The sequence below is a fragment of the Triturus cristatus genome, chromosome 7 (genome assembly GCF_964204655.1).
Source record: "Triturus cristatus chromosome 7, aTriCri1.1, whole genome shotgun sequence".
Taxonomy (NCBI): domain Eukaryota; kingdom Metazoa; phylum Chordata; class Amphibia; order Caudata; family Salamandridae; genus Triturus; species Triturus cristatus.
The window spans coordinates 1,702,597,676-1,702,624,059 of NC_140590.1; the positions used below are offsets into that span (position 1 = coordinate 1,702,597,676).

General features: G+C 42.6%; 1 protein-coding gene across 1 annotated transcript in view; it reads left to right on the plus strand.

Annotated features, from left to right (window-relative positions):
* The window catches only part of LOC146812814 (alpha-2-macroglobulin-like protein 1), an 848,867-nt gene that overhangs the window by 379,537 nt on the left and 442,946 nt on the right, over window positions 1-26,384 (plus strand). The window contains exon 18 of the mRNA XM_085615205.1: window positions 19,237-19,354. Coding sequence (XP_085471331.1) covers window positions 19,237-19,354 — 118 coding nt within the window. The remainder of the gene's footprint in view (window positions 1-19,236; window positions 19,355-26,384) is intronic.

Sequence of the window (26,384 nt, forward strand, 5' to 3'; positions counted from 1 at the left end):
GGTCCTCTCCACGCTTGCTCCGGAGGCGGGGGGTCTCGGTATTCCGGACCTCCGTAAGTACTTTCAGGCGGCACAGCTGCGATATCTGGTGGCGTGGAGCAGGTGGGAGTCCGACAAACACTGGCTCTTTCAAGACCAGGCAGTGGCGGGCCGCACCTTACAAGAGGTTCCATTCTTGCGCCGCGCGCATTGCCCCCCTAATCTTTACGCTTCTTTTGTCACGCGGGTCCCCCTGCGGGTGTGGGACGCAGTCTGTGAGGCTCGGGGCCTCACCACCTTCCCTTCGCCGCTCACGCCCATAGTGGGCAACCCGGACTTCTCCCCAGGGATGGAGCCGGGGGTTTTCTCCCACTGGGTGCAGGCAGGCTGCAGGGCACTCTTCCAGATCTATGGCCCGGAGGGAGTGGTTCCTTTTCAGCAACTCCGCCAGGAGTTCGGCCTGACGGAGCTGGACAGATTGCGCTACATGCAGGTTCGGCATTGGGCCCTCCAGCCCCAGGTGCGTGCCACCGCCGCCCGTCAAATTACACCGTATGAGAGGTGGCTGGCTACTCGGACCTCCGACGCTAAGCTAATTACCGATCTGTACAAGTACCTACAACCCCCGCCGTTTCACTATTACAACCCGGGGAGGGAGCGCTGGCACAGGGAATTGGGTAGGACACTCAGCCACAAGGAATGGGACAAAATTGCGTATCGGGCGCGGCACTCTGCATACCACACCGGCCTTACGGAGACCCTTACTAAGGTGTCCACATATTGGTACTACACCCCGGAGAGACTGTATGAAATGCATAAACACACTGACAAGGGATGCTGGCGGGGCTGCGGGCAGGAAGGTACCCTCTCACACATTCTTTGGGATTGCCCCGTGCTGACCGCCTACTGGAAGGAAGTTTTGGACGAGGTGGATAAGCACTTTGGGATAGAGCTGCCGTGCTTCCCGGCGTATGTCCTGCTGGGCCTCCCCAATGACCTAATGTACCCACTGAAGTCCCGCAGGGGTAGGCAGATCGCGATTGCGTTGGGGTCTGCGGTTCAGAACATTCTTATCCACTGGCGCACCACCACTGTCCCCTCCATCACGGGTTGGTTGCATAGGCTTTGGCATGTGCTGGGAATGGAGAAGCTGTCGCTTACGGTTGCGGGGGAGATAGACCAATTTGAAGAGCTGTGGCAACCCTTTCTAGCGCTGCTGTCCACTGAATTCCGGGAGCTCACCTGCCCGAGGTATCTTAGGCTTCTCAGGTTGACGCCGCCGGTGACCCCGGCGGACTAGTTCACATGTGAGACGGGGGCCTCCCGGGGGGGGGGGGGGGTGCGGGGCTTCTTGGTGAGGATTAATCTGGCGCGGGACCATAGGACGGGGGGGGGTGGGGTGTTGTTTTTTCGTTACTGGGGGGATGGGGGATGGGGGGGGGATTGTGCTTTGTTGAGTTGCTGCTGGCTTTCATTGCTTAGATTTGGGGTGTCGGATATGCATGCGGGGATTCCACAGATTGCATTTCTAGCCTCTCATTTACTGTGTTTTTCCCCTGGCCCACCGAGCTATCCATTGCCAACCCTCTTGAGTTGCACCCTTTTTCTTTGATTGTATTCTATGTCTCCTAACCTCCTATCCCCCTCCCCCATGGTTTGTTTTGTCTCAATAAAAACGTCTTAAACATAAAATGAGATTTCAAACCCACTCTCGATCTTAGATTAACAAACAAATGGATAAGGAATGAAAGATTTAGGATGTTAGCTTAGACTAAATCTATCTGCAATTGAGTCAGGGAGATTAGATGTGTGCAATAGTCTTGCACAATGACTATTTTTGTATTCCAATCATAGAGAAACACAGAAAAGTCCTGAGATTCATGGTAGGAAAGTATCACTAGCATCAAAGTTCTCCCGTTCCGCCTCAAGTCAGTTGCTCACACTTTTACAAAGTCGATGGCAGTGGTAGCTGCTCACGTACAATTTTAAAAATATATATATTGTCTACCAATATCTGGACAGTTGGATGATAAAAGCATCATCTCCAGAATAGCAAAGAAAGATTTTCAAACCACAGCAAACATGTCACAGAAGCTAGGTTCGAAAATCAACTATCAGAAATCAACACTCCTTCCAGTACAAAAGATTCACTAGTTAAGAGTGACATTAGACCCCACTGTCCTAAAACTGTTTTCTTCACTGGAGAGACTCATATCTATCCAACACAAATATCACCGTCTGAAGCAAACTTCTCATGCAACAGTGCCACAAGTTTCCTCTTTGCTGGAATTGATGGCATTATGCTTCTTTCTGGCACTGATTCCAGACTCAATATGACACTGTTACAGCAATGAAGAACAAAAGGTATGCTGTTCCTAATATCGAGACAAGGGAAAACTGGTTTTATGTGGTCATGAAGTGTAGGAGGATGAGGATTACTCCTCATGGAATATAGGGCCCTCACACACAAGGTGTCATGCTTCATCATATGGGCTGCTCCTCGTCAGGTCGGCGCTGTAATACCTGATGGGCTCCCTATGAGGGGCTCTTTGGCGGAGATCTTTTATTACAAATGCCGTTTGGTGCCATGGGGGTGAGGGGCCTAATTAGTGTAGATGAAAGTGTGGATGTGTATAACCTGAAAGAGATTTTAAAACAGGTAAGGGAGTACCAGCGAAGACTATTTTAATCAATGGGACTCTCATGTCTGAGATTATGTCTCAGGTAGGGCGCTCTATTGTGCGGTCAACATGTTTCTTGCCTGGTAGTTAAACAATCTGGTGGCGATTCGTCACGACCTAATAAAATCAAATCTATCTACACGTGGGTGGTTGTATAGTGTGATCTACCCTTTTAAACCAACGTAACACATGCTATGTGTAGTACCTGATAGCATATGACCAACCTTGGGTTTCTCTATCTTCTTCATCGATACCCGGCAGGTATCTCACCAGGCGACTGTTACAGCAATCTCTGGAAGATCAGTGGAACCAAAATTCAGGAACTTGGGAAACAAGATGACTTTAACCCAACATGCTATCCAATCATTCCCTTGGTGGTGTAAAGCGACCAATCTTCTAAAAGCAAATCCTTTTCACAACAAAATACCTACTAAAATATAATGGCAGATGCTTCACTTCTAGGATGGAGTGCTCATATGGACCACCTACAAACACAAGGGACATGGTCGAAGAGAGTTAATTTCTTCCTTCAATCAAAACAAATTTGCACCTTGTTTTGACAGACAAAACAACTACAATGTATGGCCTGAACAAACAAGGGAGAATGCATTTGAGACAGTTATTGCTAAAAGCTCAAACTGTTTAGAAATGGAAAATACCAAAGAATCAAATAATTACATCAATACATCTGTCAGGCATTCACAATGAGCAAGCAGATGCACTAAGTTGTGTAAAACAAAAAAATGACAATTGAATTCTAAACAACAAAATCCCACAAGATGTCTTCAATGATGGGATTAGCTTCAATAAGACATTTTTTCCGACATACAAAACAAAAAAATGACCAAATTTTGCCTCTAGATACTACCAAACAGGAACCATGGGGAATGCCCTTTTGATCAACTGGTCAGTGGGATTCCTCTATGCCTTGCCTCCCACCCCACTGATTCCGACAGAGTTGATCAAACTACAACACCCCAAGGCAAGAAATGATCCCAGTGATTGTCATATTTCTATTTCATTTTCACTTCTGTGGAACCGTGAGTGCCCCATTGTGCATTGTGGTAGTATTTTTGTCTAGTAGGTGTGTGGTTGGATATAAAGGGAAAAGCCTTTTTCCACAGACTATAAACTGGCATCAGCATAGCCAATAGGTCTGGTGCTGGTCACCAGCCTTTTGGCTTAGGCAATTCTTGTTTTGTTCTGTCATGGTTTTTGCAAAATGTTACTGTTGGGGACACTGTTGGGCCCTCATGAACCTGTAAAACAAATTGGCTAATGGCAAAAATATTTATTTGGTCTCAAAAAGCACACATTCTGGATCATAGGAACTTCACTGAAGTCATAACTACCAGCACACTTTTTCACCACCTGTGTGGACCCTGGAGCACATATTCTATATATGTATAATCCATTTTAACATCCAATAGGGCGTTCATGCTCATCTGGTTTCAATATGAAGTACACCCTATAAAAGCTTCCCAGAGGCTGAAATTCTTTTTCTTGGACACATACAATGGCATTGCAGCATTTTGTGCAGAAAGGCGAAAATGAATGAAGAAGGGAAAAAGAAAATGCAGCTTGATAGGATTCATTGTAAAGAGAGGAAACAAGTTGCTGTCCCTTTCACACTCCATGAGGGTTCTCTACCCACAGTGCAGCCTACTGGTAGTTTGTGTCAGAGAGCCAGTTCTTTTACTGTAATATATGTATTGACTTTGTAAGCTGTTATTCACTTTCCAATGCGCCACATTCATGGCAGAGGAGGCTGGTGGGATTGTTTATGACTTCAATGTAGATACCTACGATGACGAACCTGGACTACAAGTAAGTAACCTTTTCTTCTGCATTGTTGGCTCTTCATTGATAGTCTTAAACACTAGAATAACAAGCTTATTCAAGCCTTTAAATGTGCTTGACGAGCGGCGGGCAGGTGGGAGTCAGGGGGGCAAGGGGTATAAGGGTCATGGGTGAAAAAAATAATAATAATAAAAAACGTACCTGCAGCCATCCCGTCGGGTTCGTCAGCCGTCCCCGTAGCGGTCTTCAGCCGTCCCCGTCGCGGTCTTCTGCACCTATTCACTGCAAGAAGGCACAGGCTCCCAGAATACCCAGAAGCCAATCCCCTCATGCATGAGAGCAGCTTCAGGACTGTCCTGAGCGTCCTCGATTTGTGCTCCAGGACAGACTGCGAGTCTGTGCCTGCTCCCTCCATTCCAGCTGGTTTGCTGGGTTGGAGAGAGCTTTCACTGTGCATGACGGTTTGGCCAGCCAGACGGCTGGTCAAACTGTCATGTACAGTGATCGCAGTGCACCACCACTCCCCTCAGTGCCAGTCACTCCCAGGTACCACCCCCAAGACTCAGCAAGGCGGCAGGAAAGGAAAAATAAAACGAGTGTTTATTATCGTTTTATTTTTATTTTCCTGACACTTTTGGGGGGGGCAACCCTCCTCCGGCATAGCGGAGGAGCCGCCGCTGGCTGTAAGGTAACATGAAGAGAATGTTGTTTTTTTCCAAATTATTTCTTAAATTAGGGTGCAAAATTAATCAGGTTAGATACATATTAGAATTCTCTGTTTAGAGAGATTCTTAGTGTTACCTGATCCATTTTTGCATCAGCTTGTGCATCAGAGGTTAAACAATAATATTTGGTGAATATATGAAGTGACTTCCTAGTTACTGTTTTACAAATGTCTGCAATGGGTACATTTATGAGCCAAGCTGTTTTACCTGCTTTTCCACTAGTAGATTGCACTCTAGGTTTACCTGGTAAAGATTTGTTTGACAAATGGTAGCGTAGTGTGATACAAGAACCTGGTATGGTGTGAAATAGCAGCAGTCAGATAAGTAAAGGCCAATCCAAAAAGAATTTCCAAAAGCAGGAGTAAATAACTCATAAAGCTGGAACACGCCCCATGCTCACATCAAAAGCTTACTCTCCAATGGTGGTCGGCACTGATCAAGGGTGGCAGACGGGCAGGTGTAATGTAAAGACATTAAAAATAAAAACTTACCTTAACACCGCATCTCTCTGTCTCTCCCTCGCATCGGACTCGTGCTGGAAGCAGGAAGCACCCAGAAATCACCCAGGCTCCACTGACCAATCACAACACACAGAGATGTGAATGGTCTGAGCCCCCGCGTTCAGAGCTCAGACGGGGACGGGGGGCCTGGGCATGTTCTCCACCGAGGCTGTAACACAGCCTGTGTGGAGAACATACAAAGTGCGCATTGCTGTTTGTCTAGCTCGAGAGAGACGGTCAAACATTCAAGCGCACTTGGAGTGGACTAACCACTCCTCCCCTGTCCTGCTCTGAGAGCAGCCACCCCCCACCCCCTCCCCACCCAGGCCACAAAGCAACAGGAACAAAAAATGATAATAACACTGACTTATTATCACTTTATTTTTTTCTTTAGTTACACTGCTTAAAAGCAGTGAGGCGACGCTCCTCTGCCTTAGCGGAGGAGCCGCCACTGGTGCTCTCTAAAAGACTCCAAACACAAGGACAACACTAAAGTGGTAATAAGTTAAAAAGAAAAAGACTGGGACTGACAATAACCATCTTGTTTGTAGATGTGCTCCTTGTGAAAGGGCAAAATGCAGACACTCAAAGTGAAGTTAGCCAGTGACTGAGGAAGGCTGACCATTGCCCCATGCTGTGTGCTATAGTGGGCAGACGCAAAATGTGAAGGGCACGACACAGACTAATATATGAAGAGAGCTGGTTCAAAGCCCTTTAAAATATGCATTGTAAACATATAATTGTTGTACAATAAAAAGGTCTTAGCTCACACCAGACCTTAAACAAGCATTGGCAATGCAAATTGATCTGGGTCTAGCCGCCAGCCTTTAAGCTTTGGCAGTTCTTGTTTTGTTCGGTCATTGTTTTTGCAAAACCCTATTGTTGGAGAAGCTTCCATGCCCTCGTCAACCTAAAAAAAAGATATTGGAGAAAACTATATTTTAGCCTTCCAAGAGCACACATTACTATAGTAGTCCCTGGCACCGAAGGGAACTACAGTGTGTGTGGATGTGCTCCTGGTAAAAAGAAAGGCAGCATGCCGCAACTCACCGTGAAGGCAGCCAATGGCTGAGAGGGTGTACCCATTACCCTGTATATTATTAATAATAATTACTATTATTATCATTATTATTATTATTATTATTATTATTATTATTATTATTATTATTATTATTATTATGTAACAATAATATTAGTAGTATTAGCCATAATATTAGTACTAGTAACAAAATAATACAGATAATTATGGTGATAGTGGCAATTATGATATCAACTTTACTGTAGCTGACAAAACATTCAATTTTACCTTTCTGCCTATTATCATTCTCTCTGTTGTACAATGAATTTATTAAATGTGTGCTCTTGTAGACTTGTGGACAAGCTTTGTAATTTGCATATGATGATTGAGGCATCCATTTATTTTCCAATCATGTCTTGTAAGTTGCATTCACATAAATGTCGCTGTTATTTATTCAGTGCATTACTCCTGGTGCAAATCCCGACTAGGGCTTAAACATCTCCCCTGAACTGAAACATCAAGTCCTGCTGCCTTTCAGCAAACCCATTTCATATTCTTTAACTGCACACGAGCTACCACTCTCCCAACCTGGTGGAACTTACTGCAGTTATTTGAGATCTGATACGGAAAGCTGCATCCAGTATCTGCTACCTTACGGGAGTTTCTGAGATCTAAGTAATTCTCACCTTCTTTACCTTCTCACATCTGTTTGGGCTTCTAGGGGCCTATCTGTGGCAACCCAGGGGTATCTAAGGCCTTACTGGTTCACTGTGACATGAGAAATCTTCTCTACAGCATCACAGCACGTGAGGTTGGACCTGGGATATCTACATCAAGAGTTAGAATAATTCTGAAGGGTTGCACCACTCACATACAGGTGGCCCTGATCAGGGCATTTGCGGCCTCTGTAATTCTCAGCTGTAGTTCATTTCATATCTGACAGGAGTATCTGTGGCCTGACAGGGGTCTCTACGGTATAAATAATTCCCTGCTACATCATTCCACTTCTGGAACGACCTGACAAGGAAGCCCATGATATAACAAACATATCTGTGGTAGTTGCTGTATTATTTCACACACAGGTGGACCTTACAGGAGTACTTAGGGTCTGCTGGGAATTAGTGGCTGGGCTAATTTCCAGATGCTGCATCTTCTCAACCTGACTAGGATTATCTGCAGACCTGTCACAAGTGTGTCTTGAATCAAACACTCCATATGAAGCCCTCACTCTTGTCCTCATATGTGGGATTTCTTGGAAAGATTTGTAGAAAGTTGGATTTTTCTAATCATATTGGCCTCATTGCATTGGTGAAAACTGAATATGATTTCAAGATGTGGTTTTAAAACAGCTTAACAGGGATTGAAATGTGTTTTCTAAAAAATATACTTTATAATGGCACACGTTGAAACACATTATGCCAGGACTACAGCTCACTGCTGGATAGGATCTGAAGACAAGCTTGCATACATTGTATAGGTTTACCCTCCAAAAGGCTTTTGGGTGAAGCAAAACACAATGGGCCTGTAACATTGACCAAATCTTGAAATATTTAAAGATACCCCTACAGAGGGATCTGGAGTTTTCCGGCAAGGCGTAAACCATGGCATATGATACTAAAGCACACTAGGTCTGGAACACGTCACAACTGGATACATTTCAAATAACTCTACACAAGACAATTGTGAACGTGGGAAATTAGGGCACACAAGGAGAATTTCATTATGACTAGCTTCAGGAGCTGCATTGTTCCGATGAAAAGTGGAGTGAAGTAGGTGGTAACATTTTAGAGACTGGATTAGTGCCAAACTCATTTCTTGGTCTACCTTTAGGTCAAGCACACAGCTGTTCTTGAATCACATCACACTGCCTAATGTGCTGGGAAGAATGTTTATCTTGAAGCAGCATCTGGAGCTGAAAAGAGGAGCACTGTGCACAGTTTTATTAATTAAACACATTTAAACTTAAATTTGAAGCATGTTCACTATAAAAGATATGCTAGTTCCCCTTTAAAATCCCAAGCTTTTGCTACCTGCCAGTGGAACAGTGGAAGGTTTCTTCCTTCCTGGAGTGGCCACGATTTTTTCAAGATCTAGGGAACAGTTTTCAGACAATGTCCATGGGGCATTTTAAATCTGATTCTGCTCATCCTCTTCTGCCTTCTCCACCTTATTTTTGTCTCTTACAATGTCTCTCTCAAATCCATATTGAAAGCCTTACATTCTTGTCCCAAAATCCACTCCTCTCTCTCTCTCTCTCTCTCTCTCTCTCTCTCTCCCTGTCAGCCCAGATGCATCATTTGTTCTTCACTGCCATACTATAGCTTCCCACTTTCCAGATAACCCACCACACTAATCTCCTCTACCTTCACTTAACCCTATTCAATCTTCCCTCCTCCCTTCCCCCTTCTACAGCATATCCCTCTTCACCTACAACACCCTCCTTTACATCACAGTACGTTACTCGTCCTTTCTATCTCTCTTGCACATACCCTGAAGAGACCCCTAGGACATGATCCTCTACTTTCTGCTATTTCCCCTTCAGTCATGCTCAATCTAGTCAGATCCTTTCTGCCATCCCAAAGACCAGTCTGTTCTCTACCCATCTCAGATCCCTTTGTTTCAACACATCATGATGCCTCTCTGCAGGGTCTCCAATCTTCTCTCCCCCTTTTGACCATTCCGTACACTATATGTTCTGTGGTCACCCTTGCACCTCATTCACTACTAGGGCCCTACCTGCTGTAACTATTCAGGAAGCATTCAGAGACTTCTAAAACCACAAGATCCTAACCATGACCTTGCCTTGTCAAAAATGATGACTGGATGACCAGCAACCATTGAAAACAAGCCTGGAATTGTGTCCTGTCGCAACTGACCTCATTCTCAACCAACTCTCCATTGTCAGTAGAGTAGGGTCCCTTTCTTATCCCAACAGATCTGTGAAGAAACCAAGGGTCATCATGGATTCAGACCTTAACATCGCCCTGCAAGTTAACTCAGTAGTAGTCCTTCTACTTCCTCACTCTTCTAAGTCAAACTTTACATTCCCTGGGATTCACAGACCAAGTGCAGGCCACATTAGCATTTGTATCCTCTCATCTGGATTATGTTACTAGACTGTACCTTAAGAGTCTTAGACATGTATCTGTCAAGCTTCCATTACTTTCACAGAAAAGCAGCAAGATTCCTACTGCAGCTCCCGCCAAGGGACCCCATCTCACCTTATAGGTCTGTTGACTAACAAAGCCACGCAAAGCTAGCGGTATCCCTCTAGTGCAGCACTGGATTTAACAATAACCCAACGTATCTATTGGTGATATATTCCATTCACCACAAGTGTGCAATCTTGGTTAGCACCCGCCAGCACAATGCCGTTCCAGTTACTGGAGTGTACATAGAAAAAACAGCACCAAATGCACCACTCAACATATACAATGTAATTTGAATGAGTCCATATCCTTAGAGTTTTTTTCTTTTCAAAATGTTCTTCTTTATTTTTCAGTTTGTCATGTAAATATTTAAAAACATCCAAAAACAGCCAAAGCAGCCGACGCGTTTCGTCCACCTCTGGACTTCTTCAGGGCTGCAACGAATTTATATAAAAGAAAATACAATATAAATGACACACATAAGGACTAAACACAAAACATATAACATATATATAGCAGCACAGTGGAGGACATTATAAACTTTTTAAGGCAAAATCAAATTCAATTAAGTTAAATTGTCAAAAGAGTAACAAACAACATTAAGAGACAATTTATAAATCAACATAAGCAATGTGAGGGTGGTCAATATTACATAAAATATCCATTCATTATTAGCAACATTGTGTACATAGCATATAGACTGGTTACAATGACAGATAAGTGTGTGACGTATATAGGGACATTCCTCTCAATATGTCATGTCATAAGACCATGTATAATTAATCGGTCAAAAGATGGGAAACCAATATTCGGCAAAGGGTGGCAGGTTAAAACGTCTGTTCCAAAGTGTGATTTGGAAACGGTTGAATCGTAAGTCGCAAGCAAGTGAGTGGAGTCCCTTACTAGGGTAAACAATAATTTAAATCCAAACTCAGTCTAACAAGGAACGGCGGGCAGCCAAATGAGAGGAGATTAGGTGCCAAAAGAACAACGGGGTATATACCCACCAGCGAAGGGATGTCGTGGTCTTTATGTTCCTTTTTACTTCAACTTGAAGTGTTGCAAGAAATGGTAATCAAAGTCACTAGGGAAGAGAATAAACACATATGGGGCGCCAGTATAATGGACGGCTAAGTACACATAATATCTAAACTAATCATCATACGATACCAAAAGTAACTCACTTTTAAAGATTATATTTCATTAAAGAGAGGTCATCTGCTAAGTAGCTCAAAACGGATCAAGGTTGTTTTCTTGATAGCTCAAATGAAACGTGTAAGCGTAACAGTAGTCTTGTTCAGGAAATCATCCAGTGATGAGAGCATTTATATCGCTCTCCAAGATACCTATAGTCAAATAATAAAGAAACGTCCGATCACACATAGGTCAACAATCATGCATTTGTGATGTATTGAACAAGTTAGACAGGAGGCGCATCGTTCAATGGCAACGCCTAAAGATACACAGAGAAGAGACCATATCGAACCAAAGAACATATGAACAAAGAACGGCGCCCATGTGAGATGAAGGTGTCCCCTTATCATGCCCTTCTCGGCCCCTAAAACATCGAGTGTGTTGGTCTCACGAAGCCAAGCAAGGGGGTATGAGAACAAACAACAAACACACTCATAATCACAGAAAAAAAACCCTATATCATGCCCATCTCAGCACCCAAACATATAGGGAAATGGTTCCACAGAGCTTAATGTAGCTATACAAATTCCTCGTAATGGCTAAGTGAAGAGTCACCATAAAGCCATTTCTAAAAAACGGGGAGACGGGAGAGTGTAATAAATAATATATACTAGCCCCCTTAGATCACATAGATAAAGTCCCAAACTGCAGTGTGCACCTAGGAGGGCAAAAATTGACAAAAGCGTGTGAATCAACTTACCCGATTCCGTATCGTAATAACGATGAGAAAAGCACCGTCCCTGTCGGGTTACAACGGAAACTGTGAAAAAGGGGTAAATGCTTATATAGTGTCTCTAATAGGTGAGAATGGTAACACCTGAGTTTGAGATCACGAAACGCGGGAGTTTCGAACATAGTTCAAGGTTTTGACCTAAGTAAGTAAAAAGATAGCCGCCATCTTTAAAGGGTATTATGAACCTTCGCGGTGGCCAGGAGAAGCCAAAAGATAAATGAATAAACGCTTTCATATTTACCCAAAGTTATAATGTGATCAATGATAACTTAATTTTAGCGTTTATAAGTGAGGCTAAAATCCAAAAGAGAAAAAAAAATAATAATTTGAATGATGAATGATAGTAAACCGGACCGGTATTAGAACATAACATCCGGCTCACATAAAGCCAAAGGAAACACGAAAAATAATTTAAAGAAATTAAGGCATAAAGGTATAAAAAGAGCTACGTGATAAATATAAGAGAAAGTACTAAGAGAACAGAGTACAATATACGTCTACGAACGCCATTTTGAAACGGGGAAGAATGTCATCCGAAAATGCAAAAAAGTAATGACAAACAAAGAAAAAACACGTAACATTCACGATCAAATAGAGGCGCCATTTTGAAGTAGTCTAAGAAGGTAGAAAAATGAGAGACAACCTCCATCTTCTAAAGTTAAGCATGTTTGACAAGACAAGGAGAAAAAATAAAGTCTCGCTAAGTATAGTCTGTTGACTAACCCTGAATAGTACGTTTTATCTGTCAGACAACCAATATAGGATCCACAGGTGCCGTTATATTTGGTAGGTGGATGACCTGGATGTTACTTATTTTTAACTGCTTGCAAGAGCTAGTTGGGTGTTTGTTTGTTATTGAGGTTCTACTTTCCAGTGTCACAGAGCATCCTCCCCTGCTACTTGTAATCAGTATTTTATTCTACATTTCCTGCATAGTTAATCAGGTTAAGGTACTTCTAAGGTTCTGCTGGTCAGTTCTGCTCCTATGACATGCAGTGTGTTTCTGAGTCTGATATAAAATGTAGTCATTTGTGATCAAACAGTTAAATAAGATTACCTCACACGTGCCCTATACAGAGCATCAAACCACCTGTCTTGTGCACATAGTAAATAGATAGAAGTGCTTCATATATGCCTGGGCCATAAATACTCGTGACTTTCCTAAGCACTGCTGGGATTGTATCCAAGGTAGGTGGGGGGGGGGCAGTCTGTGGCACTCCTTTGGCACCACTTATTTGCATCAGAGAGGGGGAGAGGGCTGATGTCTGGTTTGCTCCTGTGTTGGCATACTTGATGAGAGCGACACAAAAGAAGCATTTGGACCACAAATATGTTCTCTGCTACAAATATACATGAGTTCCATTCTATATAAGCATGATGGTTGCATATTGTCCTGAATATCTGTGACATTACTATGATATAAAGGAGATCACCCTAAATGCTAAAATGATTGTCCCAGATATGAATGTAATGTCCCAAACTATGCATGATTTTGCCTCAAGATATAATTGAAGGCTCTCATGCCAGGTTTTGGTAGTCTGTGGAGATAAGGGGCAACTAGGCGATCCTCGTGACAAATATAATTGTTGCCCCTGGAATCACTGAAGTCGGATACTACTGCGAGCTCACTGAATTGCTAAGGTACTCCACGATAGGCTTAGACTTTCAGATACTTGCCAGGCTGAAGAGCCATTGCATAATGATAATCCTGAAGATATGCTGTGTGGTACAATGCGAGCTTCATCTGGGACATGTGTCTCAGACAGTAATGTCCAGGAAACGCTACACCCTTTAGGGAAATAATAACACCTTATTTCTATTAGCTTAATACTTTCAGATACAAACAGTCCTTCCTGCTCCACTGAATGTTAGTTAATACATACAAAAGCACACACTCGGTCTATCCCACTTGGCTAGGGATTGGGGCACCACATCCCTTCTATCAATAAACATGGCCACATACAAAAAGGGGTACCCCACCTCTTATGTATCAAACACTACCTCATAGACACTTCTTTCACTAAGTGGGTGTTGGGGTTGGCACGTTCCCTAGATTCATGATAGCTAGTGGTTCCATGGGACAAGGGTGGGTGGACGGTTGACCAAAAAGGGTGAGGTGTGAGCAATGGTTTGGCAGCAACTATTAAAATAAAGGCCATCACTTACCCTCCACTGTGTTTTCGAGCCTCTCATTAGGGGCGAGAAGTGAGGGATCTGTTACCTGCTGTCCCCCACTGCTGCTTATGAGTTGTTACAGTGACCTCTAGCCTACAATCCATTCCATCTGTGACGACCACAGACGTTTGCACAGTTCGAGCTGCTTGCTCAACAGAAGGAGTGTTTTCTCTATCCAGCGTGTGTGGACGGGCAGATTAGGAGGACCGTGGATTGTGGCACCAACATCATGGGAACAGTGTCATTGCCACCTGCCATGCATGCCCATTGATTTGCATCCTAGTCACGATCTTTGAGCCAGGCAACGGTTTGAACATTCTTTCTGTGGGTGTACCAGCAAAAACATGGCCACCATCATTAAGTCAGGCAGTTTGTTGTTTATCAAAGTTTCATGCTAAGGTTAGCCTTTAAATTGGTGATACACTGTAAACCTTGAGCACCTCTATTAAGGATTGCAAGTTTTACTTCTGGCATTTACAACATTTGGCATGGAAGGGGTATCCACTCCTTTAACATTTTGAATGGTAACTGGTAAACCACCTTTGGACTGGGCCCAATGGAAATAATCATTTGTAGCATATATTGATGCTGTGGAAGGTGACAGCTTCACTAGTAAGAAAAAGAAAGCCCTATTGATATAAAATTTAGGACCCAACGGCAGAATTATTTTTATAAACATTACAGTTGATTTAGGTGAGAGTTTACTTTCACAAAAGTGAAGCCAGAGAACTAGGACCAATCAATACTATCAATTAATACACTGCAGTTATTCAAGCATTAGACAAGGTATTTTCTCCTGGTAGGAATGTTGTACTGGAGAGATACAAATTCTGACAAAAGTCATAGATTGATGATTTTGTCTCAGCTCAGAAAAAGTTGGTGACCGCATGCAATTAGCACAACATGCACAATGAAATTATTTGTAACCACTTAGTTGAAATAACTTGTAACAGGAAAATACAGGAGCATTTGTTGTCCACTAACAAACCGGATTTTAAAATTGCTAATACAATTACCAAATCTATAGAAAATTGGTATGTCTACTTTAAGGAATTACCTGCTCCTAGTAACACTACTGTTAGCAGGGAAATCACAAATTGCCAATGGAAAGTTTCTACCAAGGACTTTAGAGACTCCAGGAATCTGGCCAAAGCGAAATGGGAAGTGAAACAGGATGGGAAGAGGAACAGTACCAGAGCCAGAGGTGTTGTGGTGTGTTTTAGTTGTGGTAGCAAGAATCACACTTCTACGGCTAAGAACTATCCAGCAATAACTCAGAAATTCTTCAAGTGCAAAAAAAGGGTCACTTTTCTATTGTTTGTTGCATGTCGTGAAAATCTGCAATATCCAACACTGATAAAAGGAGATGACAATGACATATCCTTCTGACGTGAAGCGTACAGAGTCGAATAATACAATTTGAAGCAATTAGCAATGTCCGCCTCCTCCGTAAATAGCTCCCCACCTTCCGATCTGACCTTTGTGATGGAGGTTTTACCCCGCCGGGCTTTGAGAATATTAGCTAGCACTGAACCAGGCCTGTCGCCCTCACCATACACTCGTGCTGCGGCGTATTTCCCCAGATGTTGCACTTCATTATCTGCCGCCTCATGATATTCTTCTAACAGTTTCTTTAGCTCTTCTGTAGTGCCCTCTTCCATCCCTGACTGCTGCCTAACTTCCAATTCCCCCAATTTGCGCTCCAGATTCGACAATCTCTGTCGGATATCTCGAAGCACCCCGGAGTGTTTGGTAATGGCCATCCCTCTGACATACACCTTAAACACTTCCCAAACCGTTTGTAAACTGTCTACTGAACCAATATTGGTGTCAAAAAACGTCGCTATCGCATCCGCCATCTCTTCCTTAAAGAGGGGATCCAGTAGAGAGTATGGGGGAAATCGCCATGTAAATGGAGGTGTGGACAAAACTAGCAATATAGGAGAATGATCCGATAGGGTATGCGGCTGAACCTGACACATACGGACCTGTGACAGAAGGGACGTTGATACGAGCCAGTAATCAATACGGGTGTGTAGGTTATAGTAAGCGGAGTAGTGCGTAAAACCCCCCTCAGTAGGGTTGAGCGTTCTCTACACATCCGCAAGTGCCATACTGATCATTGCCCTATCTAGCGCTTTAACCACCGTTGCTGGCTTTCTGATCAGACCCCCTGATCTGTCGAGGCTCGGGTCCCTAACCATATTAAAATCTCCTCCCCATAGAATTGGAGGCGTCCCGCTGTCTCCTACTATGTTGGCTAACGTGGTGAAAAACTCTGGGCAATCATAGTTGGGGCCGTAAACAATAACCAATAGTAAGTCTAGATCCCTACCCTGGCAGCGTGAGATCACGAACCTACTGCCGCAATCAGCCTTCAACAGTTGTAACTTGTAATCCGACCTGGGATTAACCCAAGTCATTACCCCCCTGGCGTGTGTTGTGAAACCGGCTGCATTAACATTCCCCATCAAAACCTTAGTTCGCATCATGGGGCTCTGGTTCGGGAGGTGCGTCTCCTGTATGAGGGCAACGTCAATGTTGTGCCGAGTGAGCTAGTGTAATACTTTACATAGTTTCCGGTGATCATTCAGGCCTCTTACGTTCCAGGTCACCACTCTTATGGAGTCCACCAGTCTCTGGGATTTGTCCTCGCTAGTCATTACCGTCCTGTCTGTTACGCATTACATATCTTCCTGAGTCCTGCAGATGACATATGCAGTGGAAAATGTGCGACAATTTGTCCAGCCAGACTAACCTTCAAATATAGAACTGTGACCCACCCCTCTCCCCTACCCCCCACACACAGCAGACCACCCACAACTTGGCCCCGCTGCATCCCTTGTAGGGACTTCCCACACCTCCCTCTACCCACCCCAAACAAATTAAACCAAAAGTGGTGTTTTGCACTCGTGGGCGGAGGTCGCTCCATACTCAAGCTATGAAGAGATGTCACTTTGGCCTTAGTCTCGATCTCCTAGCGCAGAATTCACGTCTAGGCCCCACCGCTAAGCCAGAAGAGCATACTACGTATATCAGTATGTGACCCGCAGCACTGTGTTGTGTGCCCTCTTAGATTGCACGCTATGCCGAATGCATCCTGTGGCCGCCACGAAGGGACAAAACCAGTCTGTCTGCCTACGCTCTTTTGACCGCTACCCATATGATAGCTTGCCTACTGACCGGGAATCTGTGTAGCAATATATCAATAAGTGCCCGCTTCATAACAGCATTATACACCATACCTTCGTACTCCCCCGAAACCCCCCACTCCCACCACCCCAGAGTAGATGGAAAATTTCAACACATGCTTGCCGTCTAGCCAGACTCAGTCTTGTTCCTCCAGCGATCCCTCAGCAGCTTCTTCCCGTAACTGTCTCTCCGGACTCCGCTTCTGCTCTTTGTTCCAGTCTTTTAGCACCTTCTGCAATGCCTTTGAGTCAATGAAGATATGGGACATCTCCTGCCTATTCACTCTCAACGTGGCCGGGTACAGCATCGCGTAGTCCAGTCCCAACTCCCGTAACTGCTTCTTTAGTGGGATAAACTGCCGACAAGCCTCCTGCACTCGGGCAGTGAAATCCAGATAGAGGGAAATGTTCGACCCCTCATAGGGCAGCGTGTGCTTGTCCCTCGCCGTGTCTAGAGCCGCATCCCTGTCCCGGTAGTTCAATAGTTTTGATATGATTGGACGCGGTGGCGCACCCGGGGGAGGCCGGGGGCCCAAGGATCTGTGCGCTCTCTCCACCACAAACATATTTGAGAACACTTCAGCACCAAGTAGTTCGACCAGCAGTTTCTCCACGAAGCGCTCCATGTTCCCGGTTGGCGTCGTCTCCAGCAGGCCCGTGATCCATAAGTTGCAGTGTCGTGAACGGGCTTCAATGTCCTCAGTTTTATCCTGCAGCACCTGCATGACACGTCCCAGCTTTTTGTGATCTGTATCCAGCGTAGTCTGCGCTTCCTCGACTTCTGTAAGCCGTCGCTCGGACATGTCCAGTCTCTCGGCATGCTTGTCTAGCCGCTCCCCCATCCGATCCATCCTGTAGGAAAGGGCGTCAATCTTTGTGCCCAAGGAGGTGATGCCACTCTGCAATCCCTTCTCCATGGAGAGCAACAAACTACGGATATCCTGTCCTTCATCTATCGAGGGAGTTGATCTGCTTTATTCCCCCTCAGCTGGGTAAGCACTGATTTTAATAGCTGATTTATGGCTCTTTTTTTATTAAGAAAAGTGCAAAATGTTTGGGTGCCTTTATTTGTCACAAAGATACTGTTTTATATAAACCAATCACTTCTGCACATTCATTTCTTTTATTTTGTTTTAATGATAGCATGTTACATTTATGTTTTTTTTATGAACAAAGTAAAGTGTGAAAGCACATATGCTGTCTTTCAAAATATAGTCCCTTTGTTGGAAGTATCTACTATAGAATTCTTTTACTGTATATACTCTTCTTTGAGGGTACAGATTAACTCTGCTAATACAGTTTGTTCAAGAAAGAGGTCCTATTCCTGGCTCCATGCATAAGACAGCAGGTGCAACACATAAAAAGTTGGGAATCTATTGCCAAATACTTCTGAAAGAAAGACAGACCTATTGTCTTTGCCATTGCATGCCTCGTGTAAGCATGCTTGGTACTGAGGAGTAGGCAGTGGCTGGCAAGAGACTCAGGGACAGTATAACCTATCCTGTATTCAAAAGAAAATAATTAAACCTGATCAGTGCTTAGGTGTCTATACTCATTATTCCCCTCTGCAAATCAAGATACCAAGTAGAAGGCAAAGACTTGAAATTAATTTTAACTATTAGTGTATAGTGTGGTACCTCTCATGCTTCTGAGATCTATTTTATTTCTAGCTTCAAGTTGTGTGCCATGATTTTACTGTACCTATTTATAATGCGTTTTCCCTACATCTATTGTAATTTTACTGATGTTTCGTCAGAAACTAAATAAATGTGTTAAACCCTCAGAAAAGTATAAATCTGCTCAAAATATCCTTGGGATTGCACCATGTCACTGTCAGGCTGATTTTGTGCCTGTACTGGATATGTGAATAAACAGATGAAGTCTGACCTCTTCCCCCACCCAGCCTTTGAAAATTATTAATGCTATAAAATGAGTTCCCTTAAACTGGGTAATAATACTTGTTATTAATCATCTGTCTGCCATTTTGTCAATATTAAGCACTTGTGGTCTTTGTAACAGTTTAGTGTAATTATTATTACCTTATATAAGGATCCTTGACAAGTGGGTTTGTTTTCTATATCTCCCTTTAAGTCAATGGTTTAAATGCCCAAGGTGGACCCGTGGAAATGGTGATGGATAGTGGCGCAGCTCCGCAGAGCGTCCGCTTGTTCTTCCCAGAGACATGGCTCTGGAGTTTGGTGCCAGTGGGGTAAGACCTAGCTTTTTGATCTTTTGCTATTTTATTTGTCACTGGCATGAAAACAGTGGTGTTGGCACAGTTTTCTAAGTAGGGGTGCTGCAATCAATGCTACATTTACAGACAGCACATTTTCCATTGGAATTCACCACTATATCTGCACAGATGTTCAGTGTTACTGATAAATCTATATAGAGCACAAACAATAATGAGAGGAAATTGGGTTTTGGTGAATATTTGTCATTTGGACATCATCAAGGATAGTGTCTTGATTTTATTTCATCCTACTAAAATTTTTGTTTCCATCATCACACTTCAGAATTACAAAAAAAGCTTCATTTGTGCTTTCCTGCTTTGTTGCGTGTTACAAAAAGCAACATCCTACAGCCTTTCCTTTCACACCAACAAGATTGCCCTAGAGTTCAGTTTAAAAAATCTTCTCACTTTGCAGTCAGAGAAGGAAAGGTAAGCACCAATCCCTTTGTTAAAAGAATTAGCAGCAATTTGTCAGAAGACTACCCTAACATTGGCACCTGTGTGACATGTGACCGGATAAAAACAAGATTTTGAACCATCTTTAATGCTCATTCACCTTAGGAACTGCAACATGGTTGTTTTGAGGGTGCCGCAGCACCCCATGCAGCCCTATATCCAGCAGGTATGCATGAACAGTTATGTCAGGGCATCTCTAACTTTCCACTTATTTGGCCTAATTTTCCTTTTGAAAATACTGTTGGGCAGTGTTGGAACCCAGTTTCCTCCACTATCCTAACATTAGTACATTGGGCATGACTTATAATGGATGATCTCAGTTCATCAGGGGGTTTCCTTCTACCGACATTACCGGACCTCAAAACATATACTCAGTAGGACCTCAATCCTTGAGGGACAAGTAATAATTAAGATTGTTCCCAGGGGTCACAGACAGAGCCGGCCTGGGAAAGCAAACCGGCCCTGGCAATTGAGTTGGACCAGCCACGGGGGTGGGGAGGGGCATGAGAAACACTGAAGCTGCTTTTGGTCCAGAGGACCGGTATTGCAGCACTGCTGCAAAACTGCCCCCTGTACCAAAAACGGCTCCCACTGGTTCCAAACCAGTCCCGACCCTCCCGGCCCACCAGGAAAACACCTGGCGCCCGCTACAGCCGGTCCGGCCCTGGTCACAGAATATTATTCAGAATTTGTGGACCACTTTTAGGAGCGTATGCAAGTAATGTGGACACAGAAGTTGGGTGAATATTTTGAGTAGACTAAGGAGTGTTTGATGTTTGGTGACATCAAACATGCTATTGTGAGAACCATGGCACTGAAGCCATTTCATCTAGAATACTCAGTGATGCAAAAATACATTATTTAATCAATGAGAAGGAGGCATGGGTGTTAGTCGAGGCAGGGGTGACACTTCTGCACTTATTTATGGGGAACAGCATTTGAAATTCATACTGACCACAAGCCATTAGTTGGTTTTTGTCAGCTAAAGAAGCGAGTAAAGCGACTCCATGCTTAGCGAAGTGAATTTACCATTTACAAGGAAAAAAACATGAGAGTCCGGTATGTACCTGGGTTCCGACAACATTAATGCTGATTGCTTATCTAGATTGCTAGAGAAGTCAATGGAGGATAAATTGGATGTGGCTAGTATGAAATCGAGTTGTGGAGAAGCGCTGAGCAATGAGAAATGGTTGATGAAAGCGGATGAAGATGAGGAGCTGCAGTAAATCAGAAGGTACATTTCAAAAGGATGGCTGAAGACTGCAGACAAATGTAGTGGCATCAGGAATTATAATTCAGCATGGTTGCAGTTGTCAGATTCTAGGGTATTGCGAAAAGATCACATAAACTGGTGGTCTCAGCTTCATTGAGAAGGAAGTAAGTACTGTTGTTGCATAAAGGTCACAGATGCAGGTCTGGGATGAATGTAAGGGCTAGATTGAATTTTTGGTGACCAGGGATGGATAGAGACAGTCAAATGTTTGTGAGTGTGCATTATGTGTACTATGAATGACGAATCGTGACTTGTTAGTGAAACTCCAGTTGTTCAACAATCATGGCAAATAATTTGTGTGGATATTATCGGCCTATATACCTGTCTGCGTGTAAGAGGAATATGCACACTTGTGTCAGTCTATCGCTATTCAACTAGTGATGGAGGTGCAAGCAAGAGAAGAGACTAGATTTCTCGTAGAAGTGCTCATGAGGGTAGAAATATCCAGAGGAATTAGTGTCTGAAAATGGACCACAGTCATGCCTAATGAGATTGAAGAATGTTTTAAAGATCATCGTATCAAACATCAAGCACTGTCTTTTATCATCAAGGAATAATGGGTTGATTGAAACATAAAATGAATGAAATGCTACAGCTAGTAGTACACTAATTTGGATGGAATTGAGCAACTCATTACTTTATTGTAGAGCAACAGGCATAAGCCACATTCTTCTACAGTGAAATGTCCTTTTTGTTTGTTGAGAGATCATATGCCATGCTCTAAGATTTGTCCACTGTGGATGGGTAAGAGAAGGGTATCAACTGAGGAGTGCAGCAAAATCTTGTGACTTCAAAACTGGTAAATTGGGTTTGAGCAAAAGATTTTTTCCATCCAGAAGAGAGTAGTTTGAGTGTATGGCAATTCGGTAGTCATAGGTGGAGCAAAAGTATTGAATGTGAAAAGAGCATTCATGTGTAAGTTGAACGAGGAGTTGGAAAATGCACCAAAGAAGAGAAGGAGAGATGAGCAATGGGGGCTGTGCCAGAAGAATGACCAGCATGGGCAAAAGACACAGAAAGATACCCAGAAGATATGTAGTTGATTCATGATTCTGTGAGATAGTTGCTTATGCTGCAACATTTTCTTGCTAATTGTATGTATTTTTAAATACAGTTATTGTCTATGTTCAAACATGATTTTTGTTTTGTTTTGTAATGGAGGATGATATGGTACATTCTGTTATTAGCATAACATGGCAAATGTATTCTACTAGGTTTCTGCATGGCTGTGGGAATGTAGGCGGCTAGAGGTTCTATTGGATTGTTCTTAACGAAAAGGTCAGATATAGTGTTCCACGGGGAGTAAGTTGCCGCTCTGCCATGGCTGTCCTGGATGTGTCTTTTAATGGTGGGTTAAAAAACTTTTAATAACTTTGGATTCCACTGCTGCTCTTTTCATGATTTTGAGTTGATATCTCCACAACCACCTTTCATTATAAAGATTCTTTTCTCCCATCCTGTTCCTCTATCTTCTAACTTGCCCTTTTCTTTGCTGGATTGTCCGCTATGCTCCTACTACTCTAGTGGACCTGTGTTTGCTTCTGTTCACTTTCAATCTCTTTCCTGACTACTCTTATCTATCCTGCAACATCCTTCGCTCCTTGGCTAATTATTATTTCCAAGAACTATTCATCTCACTTCTGGACTGTAACTATTACTTCTGGATTGCATATTCAAAAGAAACTGAAATGAAATCATGGATAGCCATCTCGCCAAGACCCCATCATCTTGGATCCTGAATCATTCATCTTTCTCCTTGATCTACCGTGATCAATATTGGCCCATCTTGCTTTGACCTTACCTCCTTTTGCTGTACTGAACAGTCCACCTCACTGATCAGCTGTTCATCTGTCTTTTCTTGTCCTTCCACTTTTGAACTTTTCTTCTGTGTCCTGTACTGTTCTTCTATCTCCAGAGCTGTTCTTCTCACTACTGCACTGTCCTTCTCTCTCTGCAACCATTCTTCTCTTCAGATCGGTCTATCTCAGATCCCCAGTGCCCCTGAACTATCAATTGAATCCTATGTATACTATACAGTGGTGGCTTTGAAGCCCTTGGGGACAAAAGGTCAATGGATAGCTGGAGTCAAAAAACCAAACACTACTAAAGGAGCTCTAAATAATAAATGATCTCAGCGGTCTCTAATGTTTACTCAATTGTCTTAGTGGAATGATGAATAACTGTTCCCATTGTGTGATTTATATTAGTCATGCAGTGAGTTCTCTCAGTTTTCTACACTTTCCACCCAAGACGTCAGTGAACAATTTAATTGGTCATTTTTGTGCCACACAGAGACAATCACAAAATGTGTAGACCCTGGCACTGATTTGGATTAGCCTGAGCCAAATATCTAAGAATAAAATTTAGAGTCTTGAACTGCTTTTTTAAAATATTGTATTTGCTTTTAATATACATGATATCTAAAAATATGCTGGTAGTAATACTGATAAACTGGTATCAGTGGTTTAAGGAGTACCATTGTATTAATGTTTCTACTACTTTTTCTTACACTACAAATCTCTCATATTAGTTGTGTCTGCTGCTTTTGTCCGCGCCCTGTTGCGAGTTTGTTGAACTGACCCTTGAAAATATCTCCAATTCTTTTCTGCAAATTTCCAAGTCAGGACCTTGTTCACTATTTCAGCTACTTGCTTTGCACTGGAATTCCTTCAAGACCAAGAAAGAAAACCACAGATCTATCCTATTTAGATTAACTTTGTCACATAGCTATGGATAAAAGCGTAATGCAGGTATCTGCAGACCAAATTTCACATGCAAAACCAATTTATGCTGAAAGTTGACGATCAACCTAAGTCCAAACCCCTTTACACCATCCAACAGTTATTGTATGCAAGGGAGTATGTGTAGAGCGGGCCAGTGTACAAAAAACATGGGTTTTGGCTCAAGTCAGATCTGCTAACTATTTAGCTTTGCTCCAAATCTTAACGTCAAGTGAAAGCAGAAGGTGCAAGCAAGAGGTCAAGCTTTATATTGGCTTATATACCTACATGTAGATGTGTGCTTTACTCCAAAGCACACTTCATACATGTCTGACCTCTTTGCAGGGGTGTATCTCCAGTGGAAATCTTAAGCAAGATACTGTTGGCTCACGTAGCGCAAGGCACAGCATCGCCGATCACATCTAGATTTAGGGCCTCCTTACAACGAGGCTCGGAAAGCCACTGAACGCATTGCGGTTTCAAAACCAGCAGCCTAATTTCAATGGAGGCTGTCAGTTTTAAAAGCGGCCGAACATTCTGTGTGGCTTCTGACGGTCTTAAGGATCCTTTCTGCCAGTCGGAACTGGCACGTAATCCATATGCAACGCCGTGCAGGGATGAACACAAACTCCTTTTTTGTGTATGGGAGCTTGTGCTGTGGCTGGTTTCCAACTGCAACACAAGCTCCCATACATAAAAGTGAGCTTGAGACCGCAGCATGTTCAGTCGCATCACAATTCAGCCCTGTATCCACAACGGTGTCGGGCGGACAAAAGTTCGCCCAACATCAAAATAAGGCCTATTGTGCAGGCACCACCAATAATTTCATCTGCAGGTGACTCTTACTAAATCCGGTGTCGCAGTATTTTCTGCCTCTCACACAACACAAAAGTGACATTTATCACAAAGCAATTTATTGTGTGAAAGACAGCAAATTTGGGCTCAAATTTTGCATGATTAGCGTTATTGTAAGAAGACCCACCAAAGCATTACATTTATAATTCAGCCTTAATATAAGCCCTAATCTACATTTCGCCTTCTAGATAGACAGCTAAGAAACACAAAAAAACTCAGAGTGATGATCTGAGATTATGCATCAAGGAATTTGTGTAGTCTCACAACCTCTATGGAAAGACATCAACTTACTAGTTCACTGTGAGCCATTCCATTCACACATAATAATAAATGAGAAATTTTGGCTATGAAATCTACTATCTTTATTTCAAAAGTGAAGATTTGCAGAATGATTTTCTTCATGAATACACTTCAGAGGTTATGACATATTATTTACCAGCATGTTTGATGCATGTGTGATATTTGCTACATGATATCAGAGGGAGATTCTGGCTACATCTCACTAAGAGAATACCAATCTTACACCACTGTTCATAATAGCAATCTTTAAAAATTATTTCAATATGTATTGAATATAATTTCCTAATCCAAAAAATGAAATTTAATAAGTTCTTCAGTAACCATCATTTTGCACAAACCTAAATCTTTTTTTAGATTGGAGTGTGCTCTTCAATTTGAGATTTTTTTAAGATCATATGTGTTGTTTGTCCACTAAAAGTATCTCTTTTCTAAGCCGTGGGTTTTAGTGACTTCATAAGGCTCTATTGAGCAAAACCTGAAATACTATAAAAGAATTGTCCAGTAAGGCATGTGACAAAATTATCCAAATTATCTGCAGTTGGAAATGGATATCAAACATCTGTTAGAGCAAACTGGGCAAATAGGGCTGAATATAGGATCTTTACTAAGTCAAATAAGGAGAGAAACATACTGGCCTGACTACGTCCACCAAAGCCAATGAAGACTTCTAATGAAGAGCCTAGAGAAAAAACAGAGAGTATTCAGACAGCTACTTTGCACAAAACAAGATTCCAATTATTTTACACCCCCACTGTCTCAAAAACATATTTTATCAAAAATGTATGACAATGAAAGAGGGATAATTGAAACAAAAAAATATGCATGTAAAAGCATTCAATGCACATGTAAAAATATAAGTAATGACTGAGCATTGCAGACAAATAAAGTGAACAGTATTAAGTTGAATGAAAACACTAAAGCACAGATTGGACTAGAATTGGACAGGATCAAATTGTCTGAGCCTGTCCACTTCTGCTCCAATCCTGGATATCGGGATTGAAAATATGGTTAAATTAGCAGCTAAATGCTCAAAATAGTGTAGGTGTTTGGTCATTTGCATGATGTCTCTGGAATAGGGAATCTTGATAATGACCTGAGAAGGGGATCACATCTTCTCCTGTGATTTATTGTATAAAAGAGGAATACTTAACATTTAAACTTAAGATTGTTTATTGAAAGTAAACTAAAACCATCAATTTTAGAAAAACATAGGTGCGCCTCAGCCACATAATCCAAAAGAAAGTTAGTGCTGGGCTTTTTCACACGATTATCAATGCAGGTTTTTACAGCTTTATTTATCATTTTCTTTCTACTTGCTTCTCAATCAGTTCTACAAATGCAACCCTTCTCATGAACAAAATCCTTTAGAAACATGACCATATAATAGCATTTCAGCAAACAC